The sequence below is a fragment of the Diaporthe batatas genome (assembly GCF_019321695.1).
Source record: "Diaporthe batatas strain CRI 302-4 chromosome Unknown Contig00005, whole genome shotgun sequence".
In the NCBI taxonomy this organism is placed as follows: Eukaryota; Fungi; Ascomycota; class Sordariomycetes; order Diaporthales; family Diaporthaceae; genus Diaporthe; species Diaporthe batatas.
The window spans coordinates 787791-811869 of NW_025408552.1; the positions used below are offsets into that span (position 1 = coordinate 787791).

Below are 24079 nucleotides of genomic sequence, written 5' to 3' on the forward strand. Positions count from 1 at the left end.
TGAGACCCTCGCGAAGCTTGTCTCAAAGCTTCACATATACATACAATTCTGGACACTGACCGGGCGTTCATCTCGTAATGTTGCTTGCTACGTTGCCAACATGCTCATCAGAGATGCACAAGCCCTGAGAAGAAACAAGCCGCAGAGCAATCTGGGGCCGGGGCTATCGGGAAGCCAGAGTCAGTGTCCCGGGCACTCAGGTCCCAAGAGGACCCGCGCCCCGGCCCTTCTCCGGCGTCTTTCGTGCATCTGAGATGCGCCACTGCTGATTGGCCACGCCTATCGGCACCCTTCCCCTGGCGGGTGGTCCACCGATTGTCTTCACTTGACCGTTTGACCGTTCGGTAGGAAGGACGTCAGAGGGGGGAATGGACATGATCGAACCCTTCCGTGCCGTGAGCCGCCAACGACCGGCGCGGTGGCCTGTTCGAAGCGAACATACTGTACAGTCTGGCAGTGTGGTCCTCCTCCCTCGCGACAGGCGATGCCGAGCAGGAAGGCGAGCGGGACACACAGCGATGCGAGTGGAGGGAGATGTATCACCAACGCCGGCCGAGGATTCGCGGGCGCCCATCTCCATCTGTCTGTAACGTCTGACATGACAGCTCAGAACCGGAGGCTCGATCGAGGTCTGCGCGTCGCATGCCAGCGTAGATCTGAGCCGGCAGCAGCGCCTCCAGGCGACTCGCACGGCACGTTACACCCTGCACGCCATGCTTCGCAGTGCTGACTCGGGCTGCGGTGTGCCGAAAGGACGGGCCGGCTGGCCATGGCTGCTGCTGCAGTGATGTGTGCAGGACGCACTCTGTACGGTACTCCGTACAGGAGGCATTGGATGTGGTCGGTCGCTGTTCACGCGAGCCGTGAGACACTCGTGGCCCGGCTGGGGCAGGCAAACAAGGCACCCTGCCGCGTCGGAGAGGCAGAGAGGCTTGGCCTCGCGACGGAGACAGGATACAGGTGATTGTCGACGACTGTCTCATGAGGCATGCAGCCGTCGTCAGTCCACATCCACCTCCGGATGGAGTCACGCGCAAGGAAGACGGATACGAGATGGCATATGCGTCTGAGGTCAGCAGCACCTGTGAGGTGAAGTCACAGTCAGGGCACTTTGGGCGGGTGGAAACTGGGGAACTGGACCCTGTTCGCTGGGACCGATGGTCCTGGCGGGCCCAGCGGGCCTGGGGGCCTGGGGAGCTGGGGAAACAGGGAATTCTTGTGGGGAAAGGTAAAGGTTCAGGCTGGGAAAGGTCTTCCTTGCACCCTTCCCTTCCCTTCCCTTCCCTTTCCTTCCCGGGAGTGGGGGGCGGGACGCTGCGAAGCCTGGCAACCTGGGTGGCCGGGGATCAACGGCGCTTGGCCTCCGTCTTCGCTCCTGCCTCGGCTACCTTTGGGGCCGGGAAGGCGGCATACAGCTTACCATCCGACCTGCCTTGGACGGGGCTGAAGATGCTCTCAAACAGCGACTGGAAAACATGGTGGTACCATTATTATTCACGGTGTTTTCAGTTCCCGGCTGTCGTCTCATACAGCGCGCGCCCGTGACTCCCTCGGCCAAATTCATTCTCAACGATTGTGCTTGTGAGAAGTAGAGTTACAGCTGACACAATCAGTGGACGGAAAATTGTGGGTTTGGTGGGGTTTTTTTTTCACCTGTGATCAGCATCTCTTTTTTTTCTTCTTTTTTTTCAACCTCCTCATCATTTGAGCGCTGACTACTGTATGAAGAGCGCATATACGCCCTCGGATATAAGTGGGTCAAGAAACCACCTAACAGATGGAATGGTCCGGGATGGGATATCATCTCCCAACTATCACTCACATTATTTCATGATCTCGCACCAGAACCTCTGTGGGAAGCTGTGATGTTGCCCTTATGTAGAGAGGTCTCCCTCAGTAGGCTCTCCCCTTTGGATATTGACAGTCATTTTCCCTTAGAGACCTTCCCAGAGGATGTTGCCCTCTAGGAGGCCAGCCTACAAGACATTGTGTTGTAGGAGCTAAAGACGGCGTGTATGCGTGGCGGACACCCGAGCAGAGCTTTCAAACAAATCTTAGATCGGCATTACCTGCTGCTCTACGGAGCTGCCGTGCTCAGCTGCGCGAGGCCAGAGGGAGCTCGCGATCTCGCACCAAAAACCCTGGCGTGCTGCCTCATCTCCCGAGGCCGTCTATGCGACCAACTCCTGCATTGGTTTCATGATGGGGCACTATACTCCGTACATGAGGTGGTCTCGCTGATGTATACTGCACCGGGCAGCGGCTATCGAGTGCACCCGGCAGAAGCTCCCAGATCCCAGGATTCCCACGTGTAACATGGACTGCACCCTGCATGCTACTGTGTACGGTGTAACGGCCTGCCTGCCTGCTCGAGGACGACCTCCTACGGCATAGTTTCATATAGCTTTTATTGAATAATGCGTGGGTTGAAAGGATTCCAAAGCAGACTGCCCTGGCCGCCTGACTGCTTGACTGCTTGTATCACAGCATTCTGTCGGTCGCGTCGGTTCCCTGCTGCGTGCCTGGAGCCCCTGCGTTGACCCTTGAGAGCCTTCGTGCTTCCATTGGGCGGCGGTACGACTGCAGCCAGCTCCAGACCAACGACACCTTATTTCAAGAGGTATGTATGTAGTGTATGTATACCTTACCTGTCGTTTTTCCCATCTCCATCTCGTCTGAGGTCACCCTGAGACACCCATGAGCGACGCACTAGAGCATGCGGGTCGGGTCGGATCTGACCCGTTCCTGCAAGGAGTGGGAGGACAGACTGCTGGCAAGCACCTTGGTGCTTGGCTGGCCTCGCTGACTTGCAGCCTCTGGTGTTGCCTCGTGGAGAGAAGGGAGAAGTTAAGAAGAAGAAGAAATAGGAAATAAGAACCATTCTCGAAGGCGGGAGAGCTATCACGGCGTGTGGGTGCGGGCAACCAACGCCTGTGGTGTGAAGGCGGCACAGTCCCCGGCACGGTACGAATGTGGCAGTCTGTGCTCCCTGGTCACTGTGCTGTTCCTGTCCGGCCTCGTGGGATGGGCTGCTATTTTTAGGTCCTCACCCCCCCTTCCCATCTTGCCATCCACAGTAGCGTGCCCAGTCCCGAGCTCTCGGATGGGGAGGAACGCCACACGCTGATTGCCGCGCTCTGATTCGACCAGTGGTGCGATTCGCTGCCCACCTGCTTTTCAAAGGGCTTTGAAGGTCTGCTCTCCCAGTCTCTGCGGGTTTGGTGAGCTGTCCAGCCAGCCCAGCCTGTCCCTCCCGGAGTATCTCGCATGGCCAACAAGGAGACAGGAAATCTTTGCTACACTAGCTGCGCTCGCCCCTCCCACGCCGTTCTCGAGTCATCAGAGGCGACCCGAGGCCGCCGTCGACCCGGGCATTGATTGCTTCTTCCTGCATGCTGTCTCAGATGCTGACAGCTGCACGCACGCACGCCGCACGATGCAGGCTGGCAGCAGACGTCGACTGTTGTCGCTGCCCGAGGCTGCCGGGCATCCTTGCGACGATATAGCTCGCAACCCTTGGTATCCCAGGCCAGGCTGTCGGTACAGCGGTGGTCCCGTCCTTACCGAGGCTCCGATATAGGGTCTCTCCACCCGGCTGCGAGTCTGCGACGAGGGCGAGGGCGCGCGGACGTCGTCTCGACGTGCCATGGCGGTACACAGTACTTGTGCGCCTGCACTGGCGCTGCATAGGATGCCGTGTGTGCTATGCCGTGAAGTCCTGATCCTCCAGCTCCTGGCGTTGTCCACTTTATATTAAAATTGACATGCGAACCACCTGCCCGGGGCCTGCCCGGCCCTGCATTTACCCCTTCCCCTATTTGATCCCGCCTCCCGCCTCCCGCCACTTCAATAAGCCAGGTGCTCTGGCAATCTGGTACTGTCTGGCCGTGTGTACCGAGTACTGGATACCAAGACTTGCAACACTCTGCCCCAGGCGCATCATCCTTATGCATATGTCGCCGAGCTACCAGTGAGGTGGCGGCGCTGCGCTTGTTGGTCCCAAGCCGACCCAAGTCGAGCCCCAGAGCCCCGCCCTCAGTCATCCACCTCCCGGATCCCAGCCCCAGCGCGCATCACTTTAAGTATTACGTCTGCTTCCCTCTCCCGGGAGCCTGCATCCTGCGCTCGTGTGGTTGCCGTTGAGTGTGCCTGCGTGCCTGCGTGAGAGCCTGCCAACCTGCCTCAACAAACCCACCCTCCCCTCGCAACACACAATTATACATCCGGCCTACCTGCCACCCTCCTCCTCCGACCGACAACACCACCACCACCCCCTGTTGCCAGCCGCGCGCCTATACCTGCCTGCAAGCGCCCCGAGGTGACCCCACGCACACAGGCCCTCGATAATAGAAAAAAAAAGGGGGGATCTCAAATAAATAAATTAAATCAAAAAAAGAAAGAAAGAAAAAGAGAAGAAAAAGAAGAGGGAGACAGACCATGGCGAGCCCGGAGCAGCCAACCGTCGCTCCGCCCGCCGACATTGGCGCGGTCAACGTGGTCGAGACGCCGACGTCACCCTCGTCGGCGTTCACGCTGTCTCGGTTCGAGTTCGAGGCGGGCACCAAGGGCAACGAGGGGACCAAGATCCTCATGGTGGAGTGGGATGCGCGCGCCGCCATCGACGCCGCGGCAGGGCCGGGCGGGGCGGACCGGGACGGCGAGCTGGCCCAGGACGGGTGCGACGACGACGACTGGGATGTGACGTGGGAGGGCAAGGGCCCCGACGGGGGCAGCAAGGAGGACTTCACGGTGCTGCCCATCCGCGACACGGACGCCCCCGAGGGCACGCGCCGCGTCTACTTCCTGCTGCCGCCGGGCGCGCCCATCCCCACGCTCGTGACCATCGCCAGGCGCACGGGGCTGACGGGGCTGACGAGGCTGACGGAGCTGCGCACCAAGCCGCTGCCCGCCATCTTCCCCGACGGCCTGGTCAGCGAGAGCGAGGGCAAGGGCACCCGCGGCGTGCTGCACACCATCTGGGCCAAGCGGAGGCTGCGCGAGCTCGACGCCGAGGTCGCCGCCGAGATGAGGGACAACAGCGAGAGCGTCGGCCTCGAGATGGTCCTGCAGGAGCGCCAGTGGATCGTCGACCACTTTGGCCTCGAGATCGACACCTCCAGCGAGGGCGCCATCGCCCCCGTGCCCCAGAACCCGGACAGCTCCAGCCCCGTGAGCCCCAGGAGCCCCGTCGGCGGCAGGCTGGGCGAGAGGCTCAGGGGCCTGAAGCTGGCGACGTCGCCCGCCGAGCTTGCCGCGGCCAAGGAGGGTAAGCCGTGTTTTTGCTTTTTTTTTTGGTCTCCCCATTTGGTCTCCCCATCTCCGAGCCGGGCCGTGAGAGAAATATATTAACAACAACCCCCACACAGCAAGCCACAACGAGGCAAAGAACTCGGCAGCAGCTGAGCGCAAGATCACCGCCTTCACCCCGGCTTCAGGAGGCGCAGGCCTGGCACGGCCGGCCGGCCCAGGAGGCATCGCGTCGCTGGGCGCCGTCATTGAGGGCGGCGCACCAGCCCCAGAGAGGAGCGTCGACACAGAAGAGGACCTGTTCGCGCTGCCCATGAGCCCACGGAGCCCTGAGGAGGCCAAGAGCCCCTTCAGCATGCTGAAATGTTAGCGGGTTGCGCCTTTACTATATCATAGTCCTCCTCTACTTCTTCTTCTGCTCTTCTCACCTCACTACTCTACGCGTCACCACCCCTGAAAAAGTATAATCCCATACTTTCGTCAAGGGCCTTGATACTTCCGCGGACATACATTTTTACTTTTTTTTTATACGACGACTCAGACTTCAGCCGATAGCATCTTTGGTTCGGACGCCCATCATACCTTGTTCGATTCCTTTCAGCCGGCATTTGAAAACTGGTTGTCCTGAGCGTGCAAGGCTCGTTCTATAGTATAGCATCTAGATACCTATTCCCCCGGGAAACCCCAATTTCTTCTTGGCCTACTCCTTGGCCCCTTTCTCAGTTCACGCCCGGCATTCTTGTATTCACTCGCCATGTGACATGAATGGATGAAGCCTATGCTTTCCTGTACACGATGTGTCCATCTACCTACCTTGGAGGCGGGCCGGGCGAGTGGTGTGTAATGCACCGGGCAAGACTGCTTCAGTGCGATACACTTCATGAGCCTGTCGTGCAGGAGGGCATCAGAGCAGCGCGGCGGTAGTCCATGACTGTAGAGCATCCCGGCCCGAGCCGGACAAGCATCCAATCTGTAAGAGCCTCTCGGCTCACAGGGCCGGGCACTGCTCATCTCCAACCGCCCACGCGCCCCTCGTCCCACCTCTCCTTCCTCTCCTGGCGGAGGTAATGCAGCTTCTTGGCCTCCCTGTACCGCCGGACCCAGTCGAGCGTCTCCCTCTCGGTGGCCGCGGCCCCGTCGTCGCCCTCGCCCTCGAGGAAGCTCTCCTCCAGCGCCGCGCACACCTGCCCCTGCTCCGCGACGCCCGCGCCCAGCCGCTGGTACAGGCTCGCCGGCGCGAACGGGCTCAGCGCGTGGTCCATCTCGCTCTGCTTGGCGCGCCACGCCCGCTCCGACGCGTGCGTGCTGAGGAGCAGCGCCTGCGCCGACCCGCGCGCGTGCGCGAGCCGCGACTCGAGCTCGAGGAGGTGCGTTGCGAGGTCGATGTTGGCCGAGAGGCTCGACGAGAGGGCCTCGGAGCTGGTTGTCAGGGAGGGGTGGGCTGTCGAGGGGCCGTGGGTCAGGCCTGAGAGGAGGGCGGGGGTGGAGAGGATCTCGGCGAGGTCTTGTTTCCTAAGCCACGGGGGAGATGGTCAGAATGCCGCCCGTCCTGGTTTCAACTGGGGAGAGATACGGTTGGGGCAACGGACGACTTGTCTTCAAGGAAATGGGGCAGCCATTGGTCGCCAGGGTCTTGTATTGCTTGCGGCCGAGTGACCTGTGCTTGTTGCGACGCCGGTATTCCTGCGGGTTCTGGGAGGTCGGAATGTTGCTGCTGATCTGGAAGTGGTGATGGCCCGGGTGGTTGTGTATTAATGGGCGTGCTCATGCGGGAGACATCGTGGCTGCCCGGCTTGGGTGGAGGAGCGGGCGGTGTGTTGGAGTAAATGGCCTCAAACCTGTCCATCTTCGGTCCGTTGCCAACCTCTGTGACTGTCTGTACTCGTTTATCGCGTCTCTGGCCCCGAGCCGTGGTCCGAGACGTCTGGAGGCCTGAGAAATGGTAACGGATAAGGGGAGGCTGACTGCTCCAGCGGGAGTTGCATGACGTGGGGTTATCTTATCGGGCAGCTGGAGGTGCCCACACATGGTCCTGGGCAGCTGTGCCACAGCAGCACCCCGGCCACTTGGCTAGTTGCCGCCTGTACTTGCTTGCTCCAGGGGTCAGTCACCACAGCATGAGCAGAACTTGATAATCCACTGTTGAACAACATCACACCAGAAGTGATTGCTCAACATGTCGGGAGGAGCGCAGCAACAAGGAGGTGAGTTCAGACTGCCATGGACTCATAAATCAAATCTTTTCACCCTGCTGACAGTCGCCACAGTGAGCCTCGACCAGCTGAGCGCCCAACAGCTCACGGCCGTCAAGAAGCAGCTGGACGAGGAGGTCGAGCACCTTACCACATCGTTTGCACAACTCCAGGCTGCACAGATCAAGTTCAAGGACTGCTTGCGTTGTGTGAAGACCCAGGGCAGCACCCAAGGTGAGAAGCCCAAGGCTCGAGGAGTGTCAACATTTGTCCGCTTAACGTAAATTATGCTGAACATTATCTGTCGCACAGACAAGAAAGAGATTCTGGTGCCCCTGACGAACTCTTTGTACGTCAAGGGCAGTATCTCAACCCCTGACCGAGTACTGGTGGATATAGGCACAGGGTTCTATGTAGAAAAGGTTGGTTTCAATGTTACAGGACAGATTGACCGACATCTCTTCTAATGCCTTGTAGGATGTGAAGAGTGCTTCCGAGTTTTACGAGGGCAAGATCAAGGATCTCTCTGGCAACATCACAGACTTGGAGTCCATCATTCAGAACAAATCAAGTTCATTGAGGGCTGTCGAGGAAGGTAAAGTTCCAAAGCCATTACCTGCATGTCCTCGAAACTTTTCTGACCTTGTTGCCCTTAGTCCTCAAGCAAAAGATTCTTGCACAACCACAGCAGCCTTCGTCATAAGGCTCACAACCACAGGTCGTGGACCAAGGCAACAACTAAAGTCTTGTAGTGCCCCTATCATTTTGGGCTGCCTGAATCCCCACACCCTAACCTTATTCTTTTCTTCCCCAGGGAAGACGCAAGAGCTTCATCAGAGCAGTGAGCTGTAGATGGAGCCGTTAGTACCAGTGAAAAAAGAAATGTGAAGCTGAGTAGACTCACCCTATGCTTTGGTCGAGTTTTCAGGGCCTGGAACTGGCTCAGACCAGTCCTTGTCCTGATTCATTGGCCAAATCTGTGAAATCATGTAGGCGCTGGATTTGCTGCAAGAAGTGTTCGATTCCGGTGTTGTATTCTTCACTGTCAAACAGTTCAGGGAATCCATTGACGAAATCTGCCTGTCGTTCTTTTCCCGGCTTGTTCATGCCTCGCATCTTGTGGTCCCAGTCGTGTCCATAGATCGAAACTCCGCACGATTTGATCGGATGAGGGACCGCGGCAGTATTCAGAGCCTTCCAAGGGTAGACAGGTTTGGATGTCTCGAGTAAAGCACCACCCCACTCATGATAGACTGCCACCTCAAGGTAGTAGGGCGTTTCTGCAGTCTGAAAGGTCCAGAAGACCTTGCAGGCAACGTTGTCAATGCTTGCGGCACGAAGTAGGTAGTTGTTCATCTCCGTAACCAAGAAATCGTCGTTGATTCCCGTCTCCTTTGAGACTGGAGGCTTGAACCTCAGGCCGTAGTGGATGAATTCTAGCACCTCCGCAGGGATTTGGCTCTTTGGGATTTCAGCTTCGACCGACAAGTGCCAGTCAAACATCCTGTTGGGGCAGGCAACTGCAACCTCTGCAACCTTGTCTCGCTTGAATGAGAATGCTCGCACACTACCGACGTGAGGGTGGGAGTGATACTTTGGGTCATATGTGATGTCGACCTCGATCTTGAGGTCTTTCGCAAACAGCACCAAGGTGAAGTTGGGCTTCATGTCTCGAATGGAGACCTCCGAAGCGTCAGCCACGTAGAATTGGGCGGCGGCTGGGTTGTTGGGGTCTTCGGTCTTGTAGATGGTCTCGAGCATGCGGGCAGCCCAGGACTGGTCGCCGAGCTTGTGGTGAACATAAATGAAGCCTCTTTCGGCTCCCATGTCGAGAAACTTCTTGAGGGCATCGTCGGACTCGTACTTGTCCGTCTTTTTCTGCCGCTTCTTGACCGTGAAAATCCCCATGTGCGCTCTCACCCTCAATTCGCCAGCAGCAGGCCGAAGACGCTTGCCAGTCTCATGAACGGCCACTCGGAATTGATTCACGATGTTGCCGATGTCAGAACCGGAAGCGATTTCGAGGACTTGCCCACCCAAGCCGTCGAGGGCATTGCTTCCATCCTCACTGTCAGAGAAGCAGATAAGATCCTCTTCAATCGTCTTCAGGGCCACAGGCCGATACAAGGGGTTGTCTTGGCCGATTGGTTTGATATGGACCGCATCCTGGGTTGCTGTACTGGGGCGGTGGGTCAGGATGATCATTCGGTTTTGAACCTCTTGGTTAATCCCGACTAGGAAAAGTCGCAGCGCGTCCTTAGCCAAGTTCAGGCTTTGAATATTGTCACCAGAGAGTGTGACAAAGGGGTCTCCACGGTTAATCTTGACCCAGACATTGTGTTTGGACCTGATCTCTGCAAGAATCTTGGTTGTAGTAAGGTCGGTCTCGTCAATGAAGCTTTCAGCCACGCCGTTGTGAGGCAAAGCCAATCGGCATTCCTATACTTTGTCAGCCAAGCTTGTCTGTTACACGTCTAGGCACACATGGATGGCTTACTTTCGCGGTGTTCGGGGCAACACCCAGAAACTTTGTCTTCTGGACCTTCTTGACCTTGGTTCCCCGATTTGCGAACAAGCCGTAACGAGGATCACCACGGTTCGTCAACCGTGGATCCATTGATGGATGTGCCAACATCCTGGACGATTTTGACCCGTGGGAAGATGGGTTTGGATAGCTGGTGATGGTGACTAAACAAAACAGGTAAAGTGACTGGAAAGTGAGAATGCCGTTTAAGAGACACTGAGAGGTTCAATCGGTGCTTGTAAAGCGTTGATTGCAAGTTGGACGAAGGGTGACGTTGGTGATCTTGTGTGGCAAGGCTCCTGCGAATCCGCTCAGGTGAAGAAGAGCAGAGGGAGAAGGAAGAGGCCTCGTGGGGTTTTGTATCCGAAAACCCAGACATTAATTAGCTTGGCCGTAGGTCCTGCTGTTTATCCAGGAGCATTCGGACGATTGCCCAAACAGAAAGCACAATACAGTAGCCTCCATTTGGAAAGCGCGCAGCCATTGTCTTTTATGCAAGTCCCCATTGTGCATTTTGTTTGCCTCAGCAGGACTGCAATGCCCCACAATTTACCTATTGTCTCAATAGATTTGCAAATTGTCAGAGTATTTGAGCTGCTTGAATAGAGATTCTTTCCCTCCTTCGACAGTAACTTCCAGCGAGGAGGAGTCGAGCAACTTCGAGGCTGGCCTCTTGATATTGTGTTAGCAAGATAACCCCGCTTGTTGCATAATTCGGGGCGACGTCATAAGCCGCGTGTAAGTTGCCCTTGCATGACAGGGATTCGCGTGCTGCCGCGTCTGGGGTCCAGGGACCACTTTACGCGCCTTCCCGAGAAGCGAACAAGCGCACGGCAGGTTTTCGAGGACGGCGGCCTGCATCCAAACTGACCGCCTCGCTGTGTGAAGTCTCCCAAGGCGATAGCGACACAGCGAAGAAATAACCATGCCCTCAGTAACCTCATCAAGGCCGTCGAGGAGGAGCAGGCAGGCAGTGTTGCCGGGCATCGCCAGGGAAGACTCGGACGATGAGTTAGGCGTTGACGACCACCCTTGGGAATGGATCCATGCCGACATTCGGGAAGCCTCGCCGGCCGGCACACCATCACGGAAGAGGAAGCGGGCCATGTTGGATGACGAGCCGAGGATCGTCGGCGCAAGGATGGGCTCATTTGTGTGTCGAGTGGGTGACATTGTGCTTCTCAAGGCAGAGACAACCGGAGAGGCCTGGGTTGCCATCATTCGTGACTTCCTCGAGGATGAGGATGGTGAGATGGCTGCCGATTTCCTGTGGTTTTCATCCGAAAAGGAAATCCGGAATAAGCACAAGAAAAGGACAGACTTTCTGTGGGTGAGTTAATCTTGGAGACTGCCAAGAAGAAGAAGACTCTGGTAACCGATGGGGGGCTGACGCTTCTCGCAGAACGAGCTGTACATTACCCCAAACTCAGACCTGAACCCACTGGCAGCTATCAATGGGAGGGCAAAGGTCATGTCGGCGGAAGCTTTTCAGAAACTCTACCCCAGTGGGAAGGTGCCAAGGAGCGCAAAAGACCATGGCAAGATCTTTGTTTGCCGGCGAGGTTGTAATACGAGGACCGCCACATATACTGATGAGTTTGTGTGGGAAGACGTCTATCAGGGCGCTGACGATATCCACGCCCTGGAGGAGTTGGTCGAAGGCGGGACAAAGGCGACGAAACAACGCAGGCCAGCAAGGCAACGAACTCCGGATGACCTTTATGATGGTAATGGTGATGGCGACGAGGAAGGAAGGGGTGAAAAACGAACGCCACGGAAGCCGTCCAGCCACCTTGGCACACCGAAGAAACCACGGTCTGCGAGCAAACCAGTGACTCCGTCATCTCATCGAAAGTAAGTAACCTACATGTTCGCCAGAGTGCACGGAAGCTGATAGTACAAAAGGGTGGTGCTGAAGAAACACCTCGAGTTCACTCCTTTGGCAACCCGCGTCCTTTCACCGAGTCACCACCAAGCCTCTCCATTCCAGTTGGCCCGAGCCAACCTTCACGTTGCTTCTGTTCCGACCAGCCTTCCTTGCCGAGAGGCCGAGTTCAGCCTAGTTTACTCTCACCTCGAGGCTGCCATCGCCGATGGCATGGGCACCTGCATTTACATATCTGGGACGCCTGGAACGGGAAAGACCGCGACAGTGAGGGAGGTGGTTTCCCGGCTGGATGAGTCAGTGAGGTCGGACGAGCTCGACGACTTCATCTTTGTCGAGATCAACGGCATGAAGATCACAGATCCACATCAGGCATACTCACTCCTGTGGGAGGCGCTTAAGGGGCAACGAGTAAGCCCGGCGCAGGCTCTGGATCTTTTAGAAAGGGAGTTTAGCCACCCGAGCCCTCGTCGGGTGCCATGTGTTGTGTTGATGGATGAGCTGGACCAGCTGGTCACCAAAAACCAGGGAGTCATGTACAACTTCTTCAACTGGCCTGGCTTGAGACATAGCCGACTTATCGTGCTGGCTGTGGCGAACACCATGGACCTGCCGGAGAGGACACTGAGCAACAAGATCAGCAGTCGCTTGGGGCTTACTCGAATAACCTTCCCTGGATACAACCACGAGCAACTCATGAAAATTGTGCAGTCGAGACTCGAAGGCGTCCCTGGAAACATCGTCGAGCCAGACGCCATTCAGTTCGCAAGCCGCAAAGTCGCAGCAGTCAGCGGAGATGCCAGACGGGCGCTTGATATTTGCAGGAGGGCGGTGGAATTGGCGGAGGTCGAGGCAAAGTCAGTCGACCCAACGTCGGCGCCCTCGACGCCGAGCAAGAGGCAGAGAGAGAAGGAAGCCAAAGGCGAAACCCCGAGCAAGAAGAAGAATCTCGGTAGGGTCACCATCGATACCGTGCGGAGGGCTATCAACGAGGCCACGAGCAGCCCCTTGCAACAATACCTGCGCACCCTACCTTTCGCTTCAAGACTGTTGTTGTCGGCGCTCTTGGCAAGGACACAGAGGACGGGCCTCGCAGAGAGCACGTATGGGGACGTGCTCGAGGAGATGCAGCGCTCGCTGAAGCTCGCCGCCGACAGCCGGCAGCTGGAGCTACTGGAGAAGAAAGCACGCCCGGCCGGTGGCAATGCGTGGGACAACAAGACACGCCGTGACGTGAAGGGGGTCCGACTCGCCGGCCTTGGGGCCGCCGCTGTTGATCTCACGGGTGCTGGTATCATCAATCTGGAGGCACAGAAGGCTGAGCGGCCGAGCAAGATCCGCCTCGCGGTTGGGGACGAGGAGGTCCGGCTCGCGTTCCGAGATGACCCTGAAATTAAGGCGATGAGCCTCATCATATAGGCTATGTGCCGTCAGACTTGATAGGCAGACAACGATGACCAAAATTCATCCACACCGGGGCCAATTTGCCCAAGACCAGACATGGTGAACATCTAACAATGGTTGTCTAGACTCCCACAACTATGAACCTCTCACAAGGCCAATTTCTTACACATAATCTCATTCCTAAGCCGATTCACAGTAACGGGTCACGTCGAATTGAGTAAAACGATATTGCCTTCTTTACACAGGGCTTCTCGTGCCACAGATTTATATTACGTCCCCATGCCTATCTGAGTGCCCCAATCAATGGAGGGGCCATCCATCTACGGCGTTGAAACACCACCTCAGCTCGGCTTTCAGAACCGCCGCCTGTGCATGGTGGGTTTCCAATCGATAGGGTGAGTCTCTGGTGTCGCATCGTCGTCCGGACGCCATATCTTGATTGTCTTGTCCGCCTCACCGCAAATGAGCCGCAGCCCTGAGTGGTCGAACGTGGAGCAGAACACACCATTCTCGGCGTCGAGCGAGCCTGGTTGTGCGATGGTGTCCATGGCTTGATAACGGTACCCGGATTTCCAGTCCTGATGTTGACTTGTGTTAGTTGGGTTCAGCCACAAAAATGCGTACTGGGTGACACTGCACTTACCCAGAAACTCATGGAGCCATTGTCGCCTCCGGAGAACAGGACGTTATCGTTGTTCACAGAGAGCGTGTTGATGATGGCATTGTGGCCCTCGAAGTTCTGCATGAAAGCTCCCTCGGGGCACTTCCACTGCTTGATGCTGGAAGTGCTACCGGTGGCAAACGTGAACTCGGACGGATGCGACGCCAGTGCTCGGATGCCTTTCTTGTGGTGAGTCAGGACGCCCATGGTCTTGCCCGCGGCGAGATCCCACATCCTGCATTGGCTGTCGAGAGAACCCGTTATGACCTGAGGGTCGGCCTCCTGGCAGACCACGCTGCTGACTGTGGCGGTGTGGCCGCTGAGGACGTGGATATTGCTCCTGGTCCGCATATCCCACACTCTTGCGACGCCGTCTCTTCCGCCCGTGACCAACACGTCCAGAGTGGGGTGTAGTGCCAGAGTGTAGACACCAGAGAGATGGCCGTGGTAGTGTCGAATGACCTTGTTCGTCTCCAGATCCCAGCACTTGACCATCTTGTCCTCGCCGCAAGAGAACAAGTAAGGATGCCTTGGCGACACTGCCAGGCCCCGAACTGTGCTGATGTGCCCCGTCAATGTCAGCCGCAGCTGCCCAGACGCCAGATCCCACACCTTGATCGTCCTGTCGCCGCTGCCTGTCACGAACCACTTGTTGTCGGGCTCGACGGCGACGCTACGCACCCACCCCAGATGGCCCGAGATGACCTTGTGCAGCTTCCATGGCTTGTGCCACTCTGGTTTTGGTTGCGAGTTCACCGCTTCCGACAAGCGCATCAGGCTCGTCGTCTGCGAACCACCCTGGCCTCTGTCACCGGCACCGCCTGCCCCAGGCGCACCCGGCGTCCGGCGCACGAGCGCGTTGGACTGCGGCCCAGCCCCCGGCTTCCCATTTGGCGCCTTTGCCGGGATCCCCTCTATCAGCTTCCTCGTGTTCTCCTCGGCTGGAGTTGGCGCTGCCTCCCCTGCTGGCTTCTTCGCTCTCTTTCTTGCGCCGGCGGCGGCAGCCTGTTTTGCAGCCAGCGGTGCGGGCAGTTCTAGGACATCGTTATACTCGGCGTGCAGGCGTATCGAGATGGCGTCCTTGTCAGCCTCTGGCTCGGGGTCGGCTGAGGGGTCGAGGCGTATCCGCTTGCGACCTGTTGAATCTGCATAGGCGAGCCTCGTGGCCTTCGCGTTCTTCAAGATGAGGGACTCCAGGCCTGTCGTCGAGACGTCGGCTGCCATCGCCGCTGTGAAGTTGTTACGGACAGGTCTTCGATGTCAGTGTGGGGAGGGGTTTCGATTCTGCTGAGTGGAGCCGTGTGTGCGCAGGATCGTTGTAATGGAGGAGGCAGTCTTGTAGTGTGGTTGATGTAGAGGAGGCGTTGATTTGGGCGAGCTTGGAGACGCGGTCCCAAAAAATCGGGAGCTTAGCAAGGTACCGCCGCTGATGGTGGTCTTTGCGCAGTGAGACGGGAGCTTGGGATTAAAGCGGGGCTGCCTGAATTGGGGTCTGCAAGGAGGGCGAGGCGTAATTAATGTCAGCAAACTGGAATGAATATGTGAATTAAGCCCTGGGAGTCGAAGAGAGGCTTGTAGATGAAGTTTCTGCAGTTTTTTCCTTTGTTGGTAATATGTCTTTTCTGCTCATGGGAAGCCCCAGAGCAGGGGCTATCTATCTAGCAAGATACAATCATGTACGGAGTACGGCAGCCCAGTAGAAGGCCAGCCAGAGGGATACGTCTGTCGGGGCTAAGCTTTTATGACACTTTACATATATATTTTGAGTCTCCATTCCTGGAACATGGACAACGACAGGTCTCATGCCGTCTCAGATACCTGCAAAGCCTCAAGGTTGAGGGCAAAAGCGTGCTCGGAAGGAGTGGGTGGGTCTGGTTTTAGTGTCCGGGAGTTTGCAGGCAAACCCTGGTCCTCCACTCACTTACAGGCAACACTTACAAACGCAGCTCACTCTGAAGCAGCAACTGCTCACAGAAGACATTCTCCACCATCCCAAGAGACTACAATCCTGAACTCCCGAGGGCCTCCCATAATTATCTCATAAATCCGGGCCGAAGGCATTAGACCAAAGAAGATGGATGCCGAATCCAAATTCGCCATCCATGCTGCTTGCAGAGAGGGCAAGCGTGAGTCTCATTTCCATCAGCACCCATGCAGCTGGTACGGGTTGCATGCTCACTAACACCCCGCAGTCTCAACCGTCCAGTCCCTCTTGAACGTGAGTCTGTTTGGAAGCGAGTGAATGTCTATGAGAGAAGGAACCCAAAGCTGAACAAGTGTGTCTTCGCCCCCCAGGCCGAGCCAACACTCGCCAAACGCAAGGACGATGACGGCCGGCTGCCGGTCCACTGGGCAGCCTCCGCAAACCAACTAGACATCACCCAGTTGCTGGCGGAGCAGAAGGGTTTCGATGTCGACGTCCAGGTACGACAGTGGAGCTGGGAGAGTCCTGTGGTCTTGGAGGGCTCACATGCTAAAGCAAACCACGTCGCATTCAGGATGAGATAGGCTGGACGCCGCTCATGATCGCGGCCAGCGTAAAGGACAGCGAGAGGCTCGTCGAGTTCCTGCTGAGCAAGGGCGCAGACCCGAACGAGAAGAGTGAATGGAGCCCTCCCCCGTCTTCATTCCCACATGTATGATTCTTCCCGGCTGATCCCTCGCCACAGACAACACCGGTCAGACAGTCGTACACTTCGTAGCCTCCAAGAACAATATCGACATCGCCCGCAGGCTCTTTGAAAACCAACCGCCGGCATCAGCACGGATTCGGGACAAGAGAGGCCAGGTAATTCTACTTTGACCTTTGCAATTTGTTCAGGCAGACCCTTATTTCGGGAGACTATCTATGTCGTCGCTGGAGCAATAAGATAGATCTATCTATAAGGCCACGACTGACAGCGACACAGTACGCCCTCCACCGCGCCGCAGCGATAGGCTCAGTGCCCATGATAAACCTCCTCATAAAGAACAAGAGCCCGCTGAACGCTACCGACAGCGACGGGCAAACAGCCCTCCACCACGCCGTCGCCGAGGGCCACGGGGACGCCGCGGTGGCCCTCCTCAAGGCGGGAGCCGAGACGGACAAGCGGGACCTGGAAGGACACCTAGCGCTGGACCTGGCGCCCGACAAGGAGGTGCGGAAGTACATTGAGCGGATGGCAGAGAATGAAGGCATCGAGCTGTGAGATACGCGTTGGGGGCCGACGCTGCAAGAACCCTCGCAGGCCGATGAACTGGCTAGTGGAGGCCAGATAAAATCGTGAATATCATGACAAAAAATTGGGATTCTAAGCCCCGCTAGAACTTGATCTGTCTTGTTGCACATGTCTACACGACCAGACACTCTGGTTCCCTCATCTAAAACCCTGGCCGTGCGCCCCGTGCCTCACTTGATCGTCCTCTCGACCAGGTCCCTATACATGGCCTTGACGTCCTCCACGTCGGCCTTGAGCTCCTCCACCGCCTCGCTCTTCTCGCCCAGCAGCTCCAGCGTCGTCTCGTAGCGCTCGTTGACCTCGGCCACCTCGGCCCGCAGCCGCGTCACCTCCTCGGCCGCCTTCCTTCCGTTCTCCGTCTCCCTCATGAGCGCCACGATCTCGGCGCGCGCCTCGTCCCGCTGGCTCGAGATGCGCGTCAGCTCCTCCTTGGCCGCCACCTTCTCTGTCTCCAGCCGCCGGATCGCCGCGCTGAGCTTCTCCACTAGCTGCACCGACGGCCCCGCCGCCACCGTCGACACGGACACCATGTCCTGGATGATCTGCTTCGGCGACGAGGACAGCTCCGCGCTGTCAGATGTATCTTGCCTCTCTAGTGGGTGTATTGACGGTGCCGCTGGTAATGCTTCTATTGTGGGACTGAGTATTGGGGGTAGCGTGTTGGAATTAGTGGTGTGGAGTGATGGCCTGCTTGAGGGCTGCACCGATGTCCTTCGTGAAGTATAACGTTCCACGGGGTCCCCGTTGCTGGATGGCGCAGACTGCTTCCGGAACTTATTCGATAGTGATCCAAATCCGAGGAGTTCGGTGCTGTAGCTTCTCGCTGGCATAGAGATAGCAGGCGACTCTGGTCTGCTTCCGCCTTTGAATGGCGGAGCTGGCGGATCGTCCAACCACTGGCCTTGCCTCTCCTGCTCCTTCGCAGCCTTCGTCTCTGTCTTTTGCTGTTCTAGCTCTGCTTTTACGCCGGCCAACGCAGTCTCGGCCTGTTCGGCCCTGCTCTTCAGGGCTTCCACCTGCGACTCGAAGCTTTTCACGGATTCCAGTATCGTAGGGAGCTGCGTCTTGGTATCCTCGAGTTCTTCCTCGTGGCGCTTGGCGCGCAAGGCCTATCAAGCAGTCAGCAACCATAAAACTCGCCCGACAAGTCCCGGCAGTACCCACAGCTTCACGGGCTTTCTTCCTCATTTCCGACTCTCGGTGCTGCGCCTCGTCCCTCTCTTTCTCCAGGTTGGATATACGGGCAAGTAGCGTGCTTTCGATCCCTTGCCAGTTCTCAGTTGCGATGGCGTACTGCGTCTGTAGCGTCTCGACTTGTCGCAGAAGCTTGGCCTGAGAGTCACCCATGGCTCCTGAGGAGACTTCTTCGGCCATAACCCTCATAGATTCCATCTTGCTCTCCATGACCTGTATCTCGGCCTTCAGTTCAACTTCGACGGCACGAGCGCGCTCCGCGGCTCGTTCGGCCTTCTCCTGGAGTTCGTTCTCTCGCGCTTTGCTGCGATCGATCATCAGGTCCTTCTCCACCTTGAAATCAGAGACTTGTTCTTCCAGGTCTCGGACCCTCTTTCTCTCCTTGGCCAGTGCCTCTTCGTTGACCTTCTTGGAAAGAGCCTCCTTATCCTCGGCCGACTTTTGGAGTTGTGCTTTCAGATCCGCGATAGTCCTGTCCTTATTGGACCCTTCAGATTTGAGGGCGTCGATCTCCTTCTGAGACTGGCCGATCCGCTTGTGAAGCTCCTCTTGGTACTTCTCTAAGTCGTCTGCGCGCCTGGACTTCCTCCGCATGGCCTCCAATTCCTGCTCAACCTTGCCTTTTGAGGTCTTGACATTGCTGATTTCCTTCTCGTTCTCGCCTATCTTTGATCGCAGGCTCTTGATGATGGCGCGAAGCTTCTGTTCCGTGCTAGCCAGGTTTTTGCCCTCTTCCATCAGTCCAGCTATTTGTTGGTCCTTCTCGGCCAGCTTCTTCTCCAAGCCTCCGGCGGGCGCCTCTTTGGCCGCCTTTCTTGCCGAGTCAGTGGCTTCTCGGGCCAGGTACTGGAGTTTCGACTGCAGCGCGTCAATTTGCTCAACGTAGTTATGAGTTTCCTCCTGCTGCTGCGCCGCCAACTCCTCCAGGGCTTTTTCCAGCTGCTTGATGCGATCCTCCTGTAATTCCGTGACCGCACCGGAGGGCGGCTGGGCCGCACTGGAGCCGTCTGTCGGTTCAGCAGCGATCCCGTTGCTGGATTCTGTGTTGGGTACATCTTCAGATACCCGGGGCGCACTCGAGGTATCTGCCACGGCATGGTTCTCTACCTCGACTGACTTCCGCACATTGTCTTGCGAGGCTCGTGGCGACGAGGCTGGCTTGGGGCTCTCCTGCGCAGACGACACAGGCGCGGCGCTGTCCGTGGAGCTCCGATTCGGCACATCCAAGCTCTGCCGGGGGCTCGCTGTTGGGGTGGGCTTCGCGGATGACCCATCTCCTTTGGCTGCAGCCTGTTTTGCGGCGACCGCCCTTGCTAGTCTTTCCTGCAGCCTGTCGTTTGGTTTGCTCCTTGTGGAGTCGGATCTCGAGGGTGCTGTGCCACAGACAAGTCAGCTTGCGTTACGTGACAGCTGGCTGGATCGTTCAAGTTATGATGTCAAAGCATACCGGTGCTTGATTTTGACTGCTGGGAGGGCGTCGGGCTCGGGGCGGGCTTGGGCTGGTCTTCCTCAGCCAGGATTGTGTCGAGGCGGGCTTCGACGCCGGCGACGGCCTGCGAAAGAAGTGAGCCCCATCTCGACTTTGCTCCTCCTCCGCCTCCTTGAGCTGCCATGACTCCTCAGTAAGGAAAGCCAGAGAGTGACGTGGCCATCCAGTGGGTGGCAGGAAACGTGTCAGCTACAGGTTAGGGCGCTGTGCGTTGGAGGTTGGCATGCTGAGTGGGATGCCTGGCCCTGACGAGGGAGAAATTGGGAGCGCCGGGGATCGAATCGGTCGCGCGCGGTGTCTCGAAGCTTGTCTGGGCTTTACTGCAGGTGCGAAAGCGCAAGCGAAACGCTGTTGTTCTTGTGAATCATTACATGAGACCACAAATCTTGTTGGAGAGGAGCAAACACAAAGGTAAGGGGAGGAAGTTTATTATTGACTTGGAGTGTGACTTTGGACTATACTGGGGTGATGGCGACACGCACGCCAACGAGCACTACCGAGTACCCAGGTGCCTACCTAGGTATCCTTGTTGGTTAGAGCTCCAGTTGGCCGCACCCCGCCTCGCAGCGGTCATTCCAAGGATGCCTAACCCAGCCAATACGTGCCTGCGCTCTTGGTACGCGTGTAATCGCCCCTTCCAGTGCAACAACCGGTGGCAGAGGTAACAGGAATAGCTTGAAACCACACCGGGATCACTTAGACCGAGGGACGACCTTTCCAACAATGCACCTCGTCTCACAACGCTGTTGTACGATTACGTGTGTGAGACGTACGGTAACTGTAGTACAAAAATTGAAAACACAGGCCAAGGCTTGCTTTTGATTCCATCCCTACGTGATCGGCTGCCTGAGAAACAATCAGGCCCGAGCTCGGTTCCAGAACCTGACTTCTGCACGACATGTCATATACTAAGTACACAATGTAAATGGACACGCCGCCCATATTTTCGATAGCACCATCCGGCCTTGTTTGATGGCTGTTGCCAAGCCTTTTACGAGATGCACGTCAGGATCCGAGGGAGGATCAGGATCCGGGCCAGCTTGTGTCTACATATATGCATACCTAGATACCTAGATACCTAGATAATAAGTACCTGGTCACTCAACCCGTCTATCTCGTTGAGAATTCGGTCTAGGGAAGGGAGGGGAGCCAGCCACAGGCGATAGAACGGAGCTGCCCAGCTCCATGAAACCTTGACCTTGCCCAGCAGGCCGGAGCGCGGGGACAGCAGCAACGGGAACACCACAGGTTGCCACAGAGTGGGAGGGTGCGTCGCTGCAACCAAGGGAGGTCCCGCAACAGGGGAGCAGGTGGGGGTCCCCGCCGATGGGAGGGCTGGCAATTTATTCTGCAGGCCTTTGGCCTACGAGAGCCAAAAGTCCATACCTTGGTACTCGAGTAGGTCGCCTAGAGTGGCCAAAGTTCGGCCACGGCTGCCGGGACTGAAACTGACGGTAATGGTTGCTTTTGGCTATGCAATGCTATCTAGGGTCTTGCAAGTCTCAAGACTGAACTACACGAGATGCGCTCGAATCTCTATTTCTAGGTATGACTGCGTGGCTGACCATTTGCGCTCCCAGATACTACAAGACCTTCTTATGGGACCCGTTGACGCCATTGGCCTTGGTAGGAATGGACCGCGGGACGACCTTCGGGACCGAGGTGAAGGGAGATGGCCATTGCAGCATGAACTCGCGTTCACTACCATCGAGACATCGGGTCAGCCATACCCTCCAGATGATGAAATAGTAGGCCCCGAGTCCGGTGAAGATGTGCCACCAACCGTGACCCTCGAAGATGACGGCCCACGGCAGTAGGATGGAGTTCCGCAGGCTCCGGAGGTGCCCGCAGTAGATGTTGTCCATGTTCCAGATGAAGAAGCCAATCAGAAACAATGCAATGCCGGTGGCAGCCATCGCCCACATCTGCTTCATGATCTGGTCGGCGTGCGCTGGGGCCTCGCTCCTTTCCTTCAGAGCCGGGCGGAGGTGCGCTTCCATGACATACATGCCGCGGAAGACGACGGCGCATGTCAGCGAGGCGTAGGCGACCTGGTGGAATACCGGGTTCTGAGATAGGTGGTAGTACACAGTGATGAAGGCCGCGAGGGCAGCCAGCCCGACCCCGATCAGCAATGAAAGGCCTCTGGGCCTCGAATACGAGAATGTCGCGAAAGCCATGATGCAGGTGGTGTATATCATGGGCAGCTCATCTGCGAGCTGCATCGAGTCTGGAGAGCGCAGTCAGCAAAAGGCTCAAGGGGGCAAAGCCCGGGGTATGGCCAGACTGCGGAAGACACACATTTGAGGGTGGCATGGAACAGCATCGAACCGAGACCAACGATGATGTACCCCAGATAGGAGATGATGAAGACCCGGTCATGGCCGTAGCGCAGACAGTCGCGGATGCCCATAATCCCAAGATGTATGAAGATCACGTTGGTCACGGTGTTCACAAATTCAGCGCAGTAAGGCGTGATGTTGTCTACCGGCAGTGTCAATATACAGTCAGGGAACACCAACCATGAAGGAAACGAGCAACGTGGTAGCGGTCCGCTCATACGTACAGTCCTACGATCGACGGTCAGCATGTCGGGTATCCTTGGCAGCTGGTGATGATCCCGGGGCATCTTACTTCTTCGCACCAATTCAAGGTCGAGGTCTGAGGGCTCCAGAGGCCATCCCGGGACTCCCGGTAAGGCCATTGGAGGTTCAGAGGCATACTGGCGACGTTGGACCCAATGACCCGGTCCGCATAAAGCACCGTCGTCCGGGAAGCAGGCTAACAATGCCGGGGCGTGCTGGACTCCGGGTGGAGGGTGGTTGGGGGCCCTTGGAGGAGCGAGTTGTCGTTGAACAGTCGAGGCCCGATCAGACAGGAGGACCCCGGGCAGCGAATGCTTGTGTGCAACAATGTTATGAGTGGGCAAAAGCCAAAAGAATGAACACGATGCGTCTTGTTTTTATACAAAAGGGGAAATGACAACTCCACGAGGCTGACGATCAAAAAGACGACTCGGCCGACGTCATGCAGAAGTTGACACGAGGGTTATTTGATGCTCGCCAATGACGGGCGGTAGCAACATGAGGAACGCGTGGTTTGTTATAGCCGAGGAGCGAGAGTGGGATGTGTGGGTTTCGGGGGCGTGGGTGTGGAGGCGTTCCCACGACTCACGAGTGGGAAGTTGGTCAGGCTACCTGTCTGGACTCTGGAGCTTGCCAGCTGCCAAGTCAGGCAAGTACAGCTTCCCGCACGGGGCTGGATATCCGGCACCTGCGCCTTGCTGAGCCTCCGCTTGCATTCGCATCTGCATCTGCATCTGCATCTGCATCTGCATCTGCATCTGCATCCGCTGGCCAGCTTATTATGCAAGTACCGAGACAGGCTTGAAGATTAGACGGTTGCGTTCTCGGATACTACGGTAGATCCCCCGTTGGCGAGACCCCGGGCATGGACAGTCGATCTGTCTCGCCTCCGCACACCATCTCAAAGGCACTTGATCAGACAGTATAGTATTGATCGGCCCTGGAGAGTATCCTGCAAGCCAATACAGGGCTCCCATGTAGATGTGGTCTATATCTTGGACGCCAATTCAGTAACCTCTGCAGGCTCCACGGACTTCTGACAACCACATGAGCCACTCCAGATCCGTGGCCCGCCCATGACCAGCTCTGAAGAGGGCTGTCTTGCTCCTTGTCAAACATCCCTCGAGGCCGTCAACAGTGTTCGCTGACCAGAGTGCGGGAGCGGGCGTCCTTAATGCCCTTGGCCTCTATGTTAGCCAGCTGATACATCCAGGGACGACGAGGCCCAATGGCAGCAGGTGGAAGTCGTATGACACAACCTTGGCCGCAATGGAGGCCGGGCGCGCGCACATATTTAGGCCTTTGAGCGGATGATGTCGGTCAACTTCCCCTTGCCCTCGTCGCCCCACTGCCACTCCAGAATTATTTGGCTCATGTCCGTTGGTCTCGCAGGACGTACACACGCAATGCCCGTAGAATCACAAGTGCAAAAAGCCCAATAAATCCGGCCGGAGGCTCTCGGGACACCGGCACTTGGCATGTGCATGCTTGGCCTGCCTCGATCTTCGGCCCGCATGGTGGGGCACAAGGGACCCGGCCAGTCGGTGCGAACGAGAGCGAGCTTCTGCAGGAATTCTTTGATTGATGCCAAGTAAGATCTGACCACGTCCCATGTTACAATTCCGTGTCCCTGTGGGACTTCCAAGGGGACGCTCCGAGCCGTGCTTACCACGGGGATGC

At 57.1% G+C, this 24079-nt stretch overlaps 8 protein-coding genes across 8 annotated transcripts; 4 read left to right on the forward strand and 4 right to left on the reverse strand.

Annotated features, from left to right (window-relative positions):
• Positions 1 to 3253: 3253 nt before the first annotated feature.
• Positions 3254 to 7194, forward strand: KVR01_005284 (uncharacterized protein). Its single transcript, XM_044787331.1, has 2 exons — positions 3254 to 5266; positions 5367 to 7194. Exons 1-2 carry the CDS (start codon positions 4438 to 4440, stop codon positions 5615 to 5617), a joined length of 1080 nt encoding a protein of 359 aa, XP_044645729.1. The 5' UTR covers positions 3254 to 4437; the 3' UTR covers positions 5618 to 7194.
• On the reverse strand, positions 6255 to 7093 carry KVR01_005228 (uncharacterized protein; the record flags this gene model as incomplete). The annotated part of the gene is made up of 2 exons (XM_044790063.1): positions 6255 to 6759; positions 6837 to 7093. 2 exons carry the CDS (start codon positions 7091 to 7093, stop codon positions 6255 to 6257), a joined length of 762 nt encoding a protein of 253 aa, XP_044645673.1.
• Positions 7195 to 7333: 139 nt separating the features above from the next.
• Positions 7334 to 8674, forward strand: KVR01_005508 (uncharacterized protein). The gene is made up of 5 exons (XM_044792444.1): positions 7334 to 7451; positions 7515 to 7673; positions 7752 to 7861; positions 7917 to 8034; positions 8096 to 8674. The coding sequence occupies exons 1-5, from the start codon at positions 7424 to 7426 to the stop codon at positions 8140 to 8142; spliced, it is 462 nt and encodes a 153-aa protein (XP_044645953.1). The 5' UTR covers positions 7334 to 7423; the 3' UTR covers positions 8143 to 8674.
• Positions 8382 to 10367, reverse strand: KVR01_005130 (uncharacterized protein; the record flags this gene model as incomplete). Its single annotated transcript, XM_044785061.1, has 3 exons — positions 9937 to 10367; positions 8941 to 9878; positions 8382 to 8898 (listed from the first exon to the last, which is right to left on the reverse strand). The coding sequence occupies exons 1-3, from the start codon at positions 10072 to 10074 to the stop codon at positions 8382 to 8384; spliced, it is 1593 nt and encodes a 530-aa protein (XP_044645575.1). The 5' UTR covers positions 10075 to 10367.
• A 416-nt stretch (positions 10368 to 10783) lies between these two features.
• KVR01_005023 (origin recognition complex subunit 1) lies at positions 10784 to 13319 on the forward strand. The gene is made up of 3 exons (XM_044794678.1): positions 10784 to 11293; positions 11366 to 11817; positions 11869 to 13319. Exons 1-3 carry the CDS (start codon positions 10889 to 10891, stop codon positions 13265 to 13267), a joined length of 2256 nt encoding a protein of 751 aa, XP_044645468.1. The 5' UTR covers positions 10784 to 10888; the 3' UTR covers positions 13268 to 13319.
• Positions 13320 to 13459: 140 nt separating this feature from the next.
• On the reverse strand, positions 13460 to 15427 carry KVR01_005200 (uncharacterized protein). The gene is made up of 2 exons (XM_044787835.1): positions 13896 to 15427; positions 13460 to 13830 (listed from the first exon to the last, which is right to left on the reverse strand). The coding sequence occupies exons 1-2, from the start codon at positions 15135 to 15137 to the stop codon at positions 13606 to 13608; spliced, it is 1467 nt and encodes a 488-aa protein (XP_044645645.1). The 5' UTR covers positions 15138 to 15427; the 3' UTR covers positions 13460 to 13605.
• A 560-nt stretch (positions 15428 to 15987) lies between these two features.
• Positions 15988 to 17101, forward strand: KVR01_004848 (uncharacterized protein; the record flags this gene model as incomplete). Its single annotated transcript, XM_044783461.1, has 6 exons — positions 15988 to 16039; positions 16106 to 16131; positions 16209 to 16337; positions 16412 to 16514; positions 16583 to 16701; positions 16823 to 17101. 6 exons carry the CDS (start codon positions 15988 to 15990, stop codon positions 17099 to 17101), a joined length of 708 nt encoding a protein of 235 aa, XP_044645293.1.
• Positions 17102 to 17301: 200 nt separating this feature from the next.
• On the reverse strand, positions 17302 to 19938 carry KVR01_005722 (uncharacterized protein; the record flags this gene model as incomplete). Its single annotated transcript, XM_044784791.1, has 3 exons — positions 17302 to 18240; positions 18296 to 19698; positions 19773 to 19938. 3 exons carry the CDS (start codon positions 19936 to 19938, stop codon positions 17302 to 17304), a joined length of 2508 nt encoding a protein of 835 aa, XP_044646167.1.
• Between the last annotated feature and the right edge of the window lie 4141 nt (positions 19939 to 24079).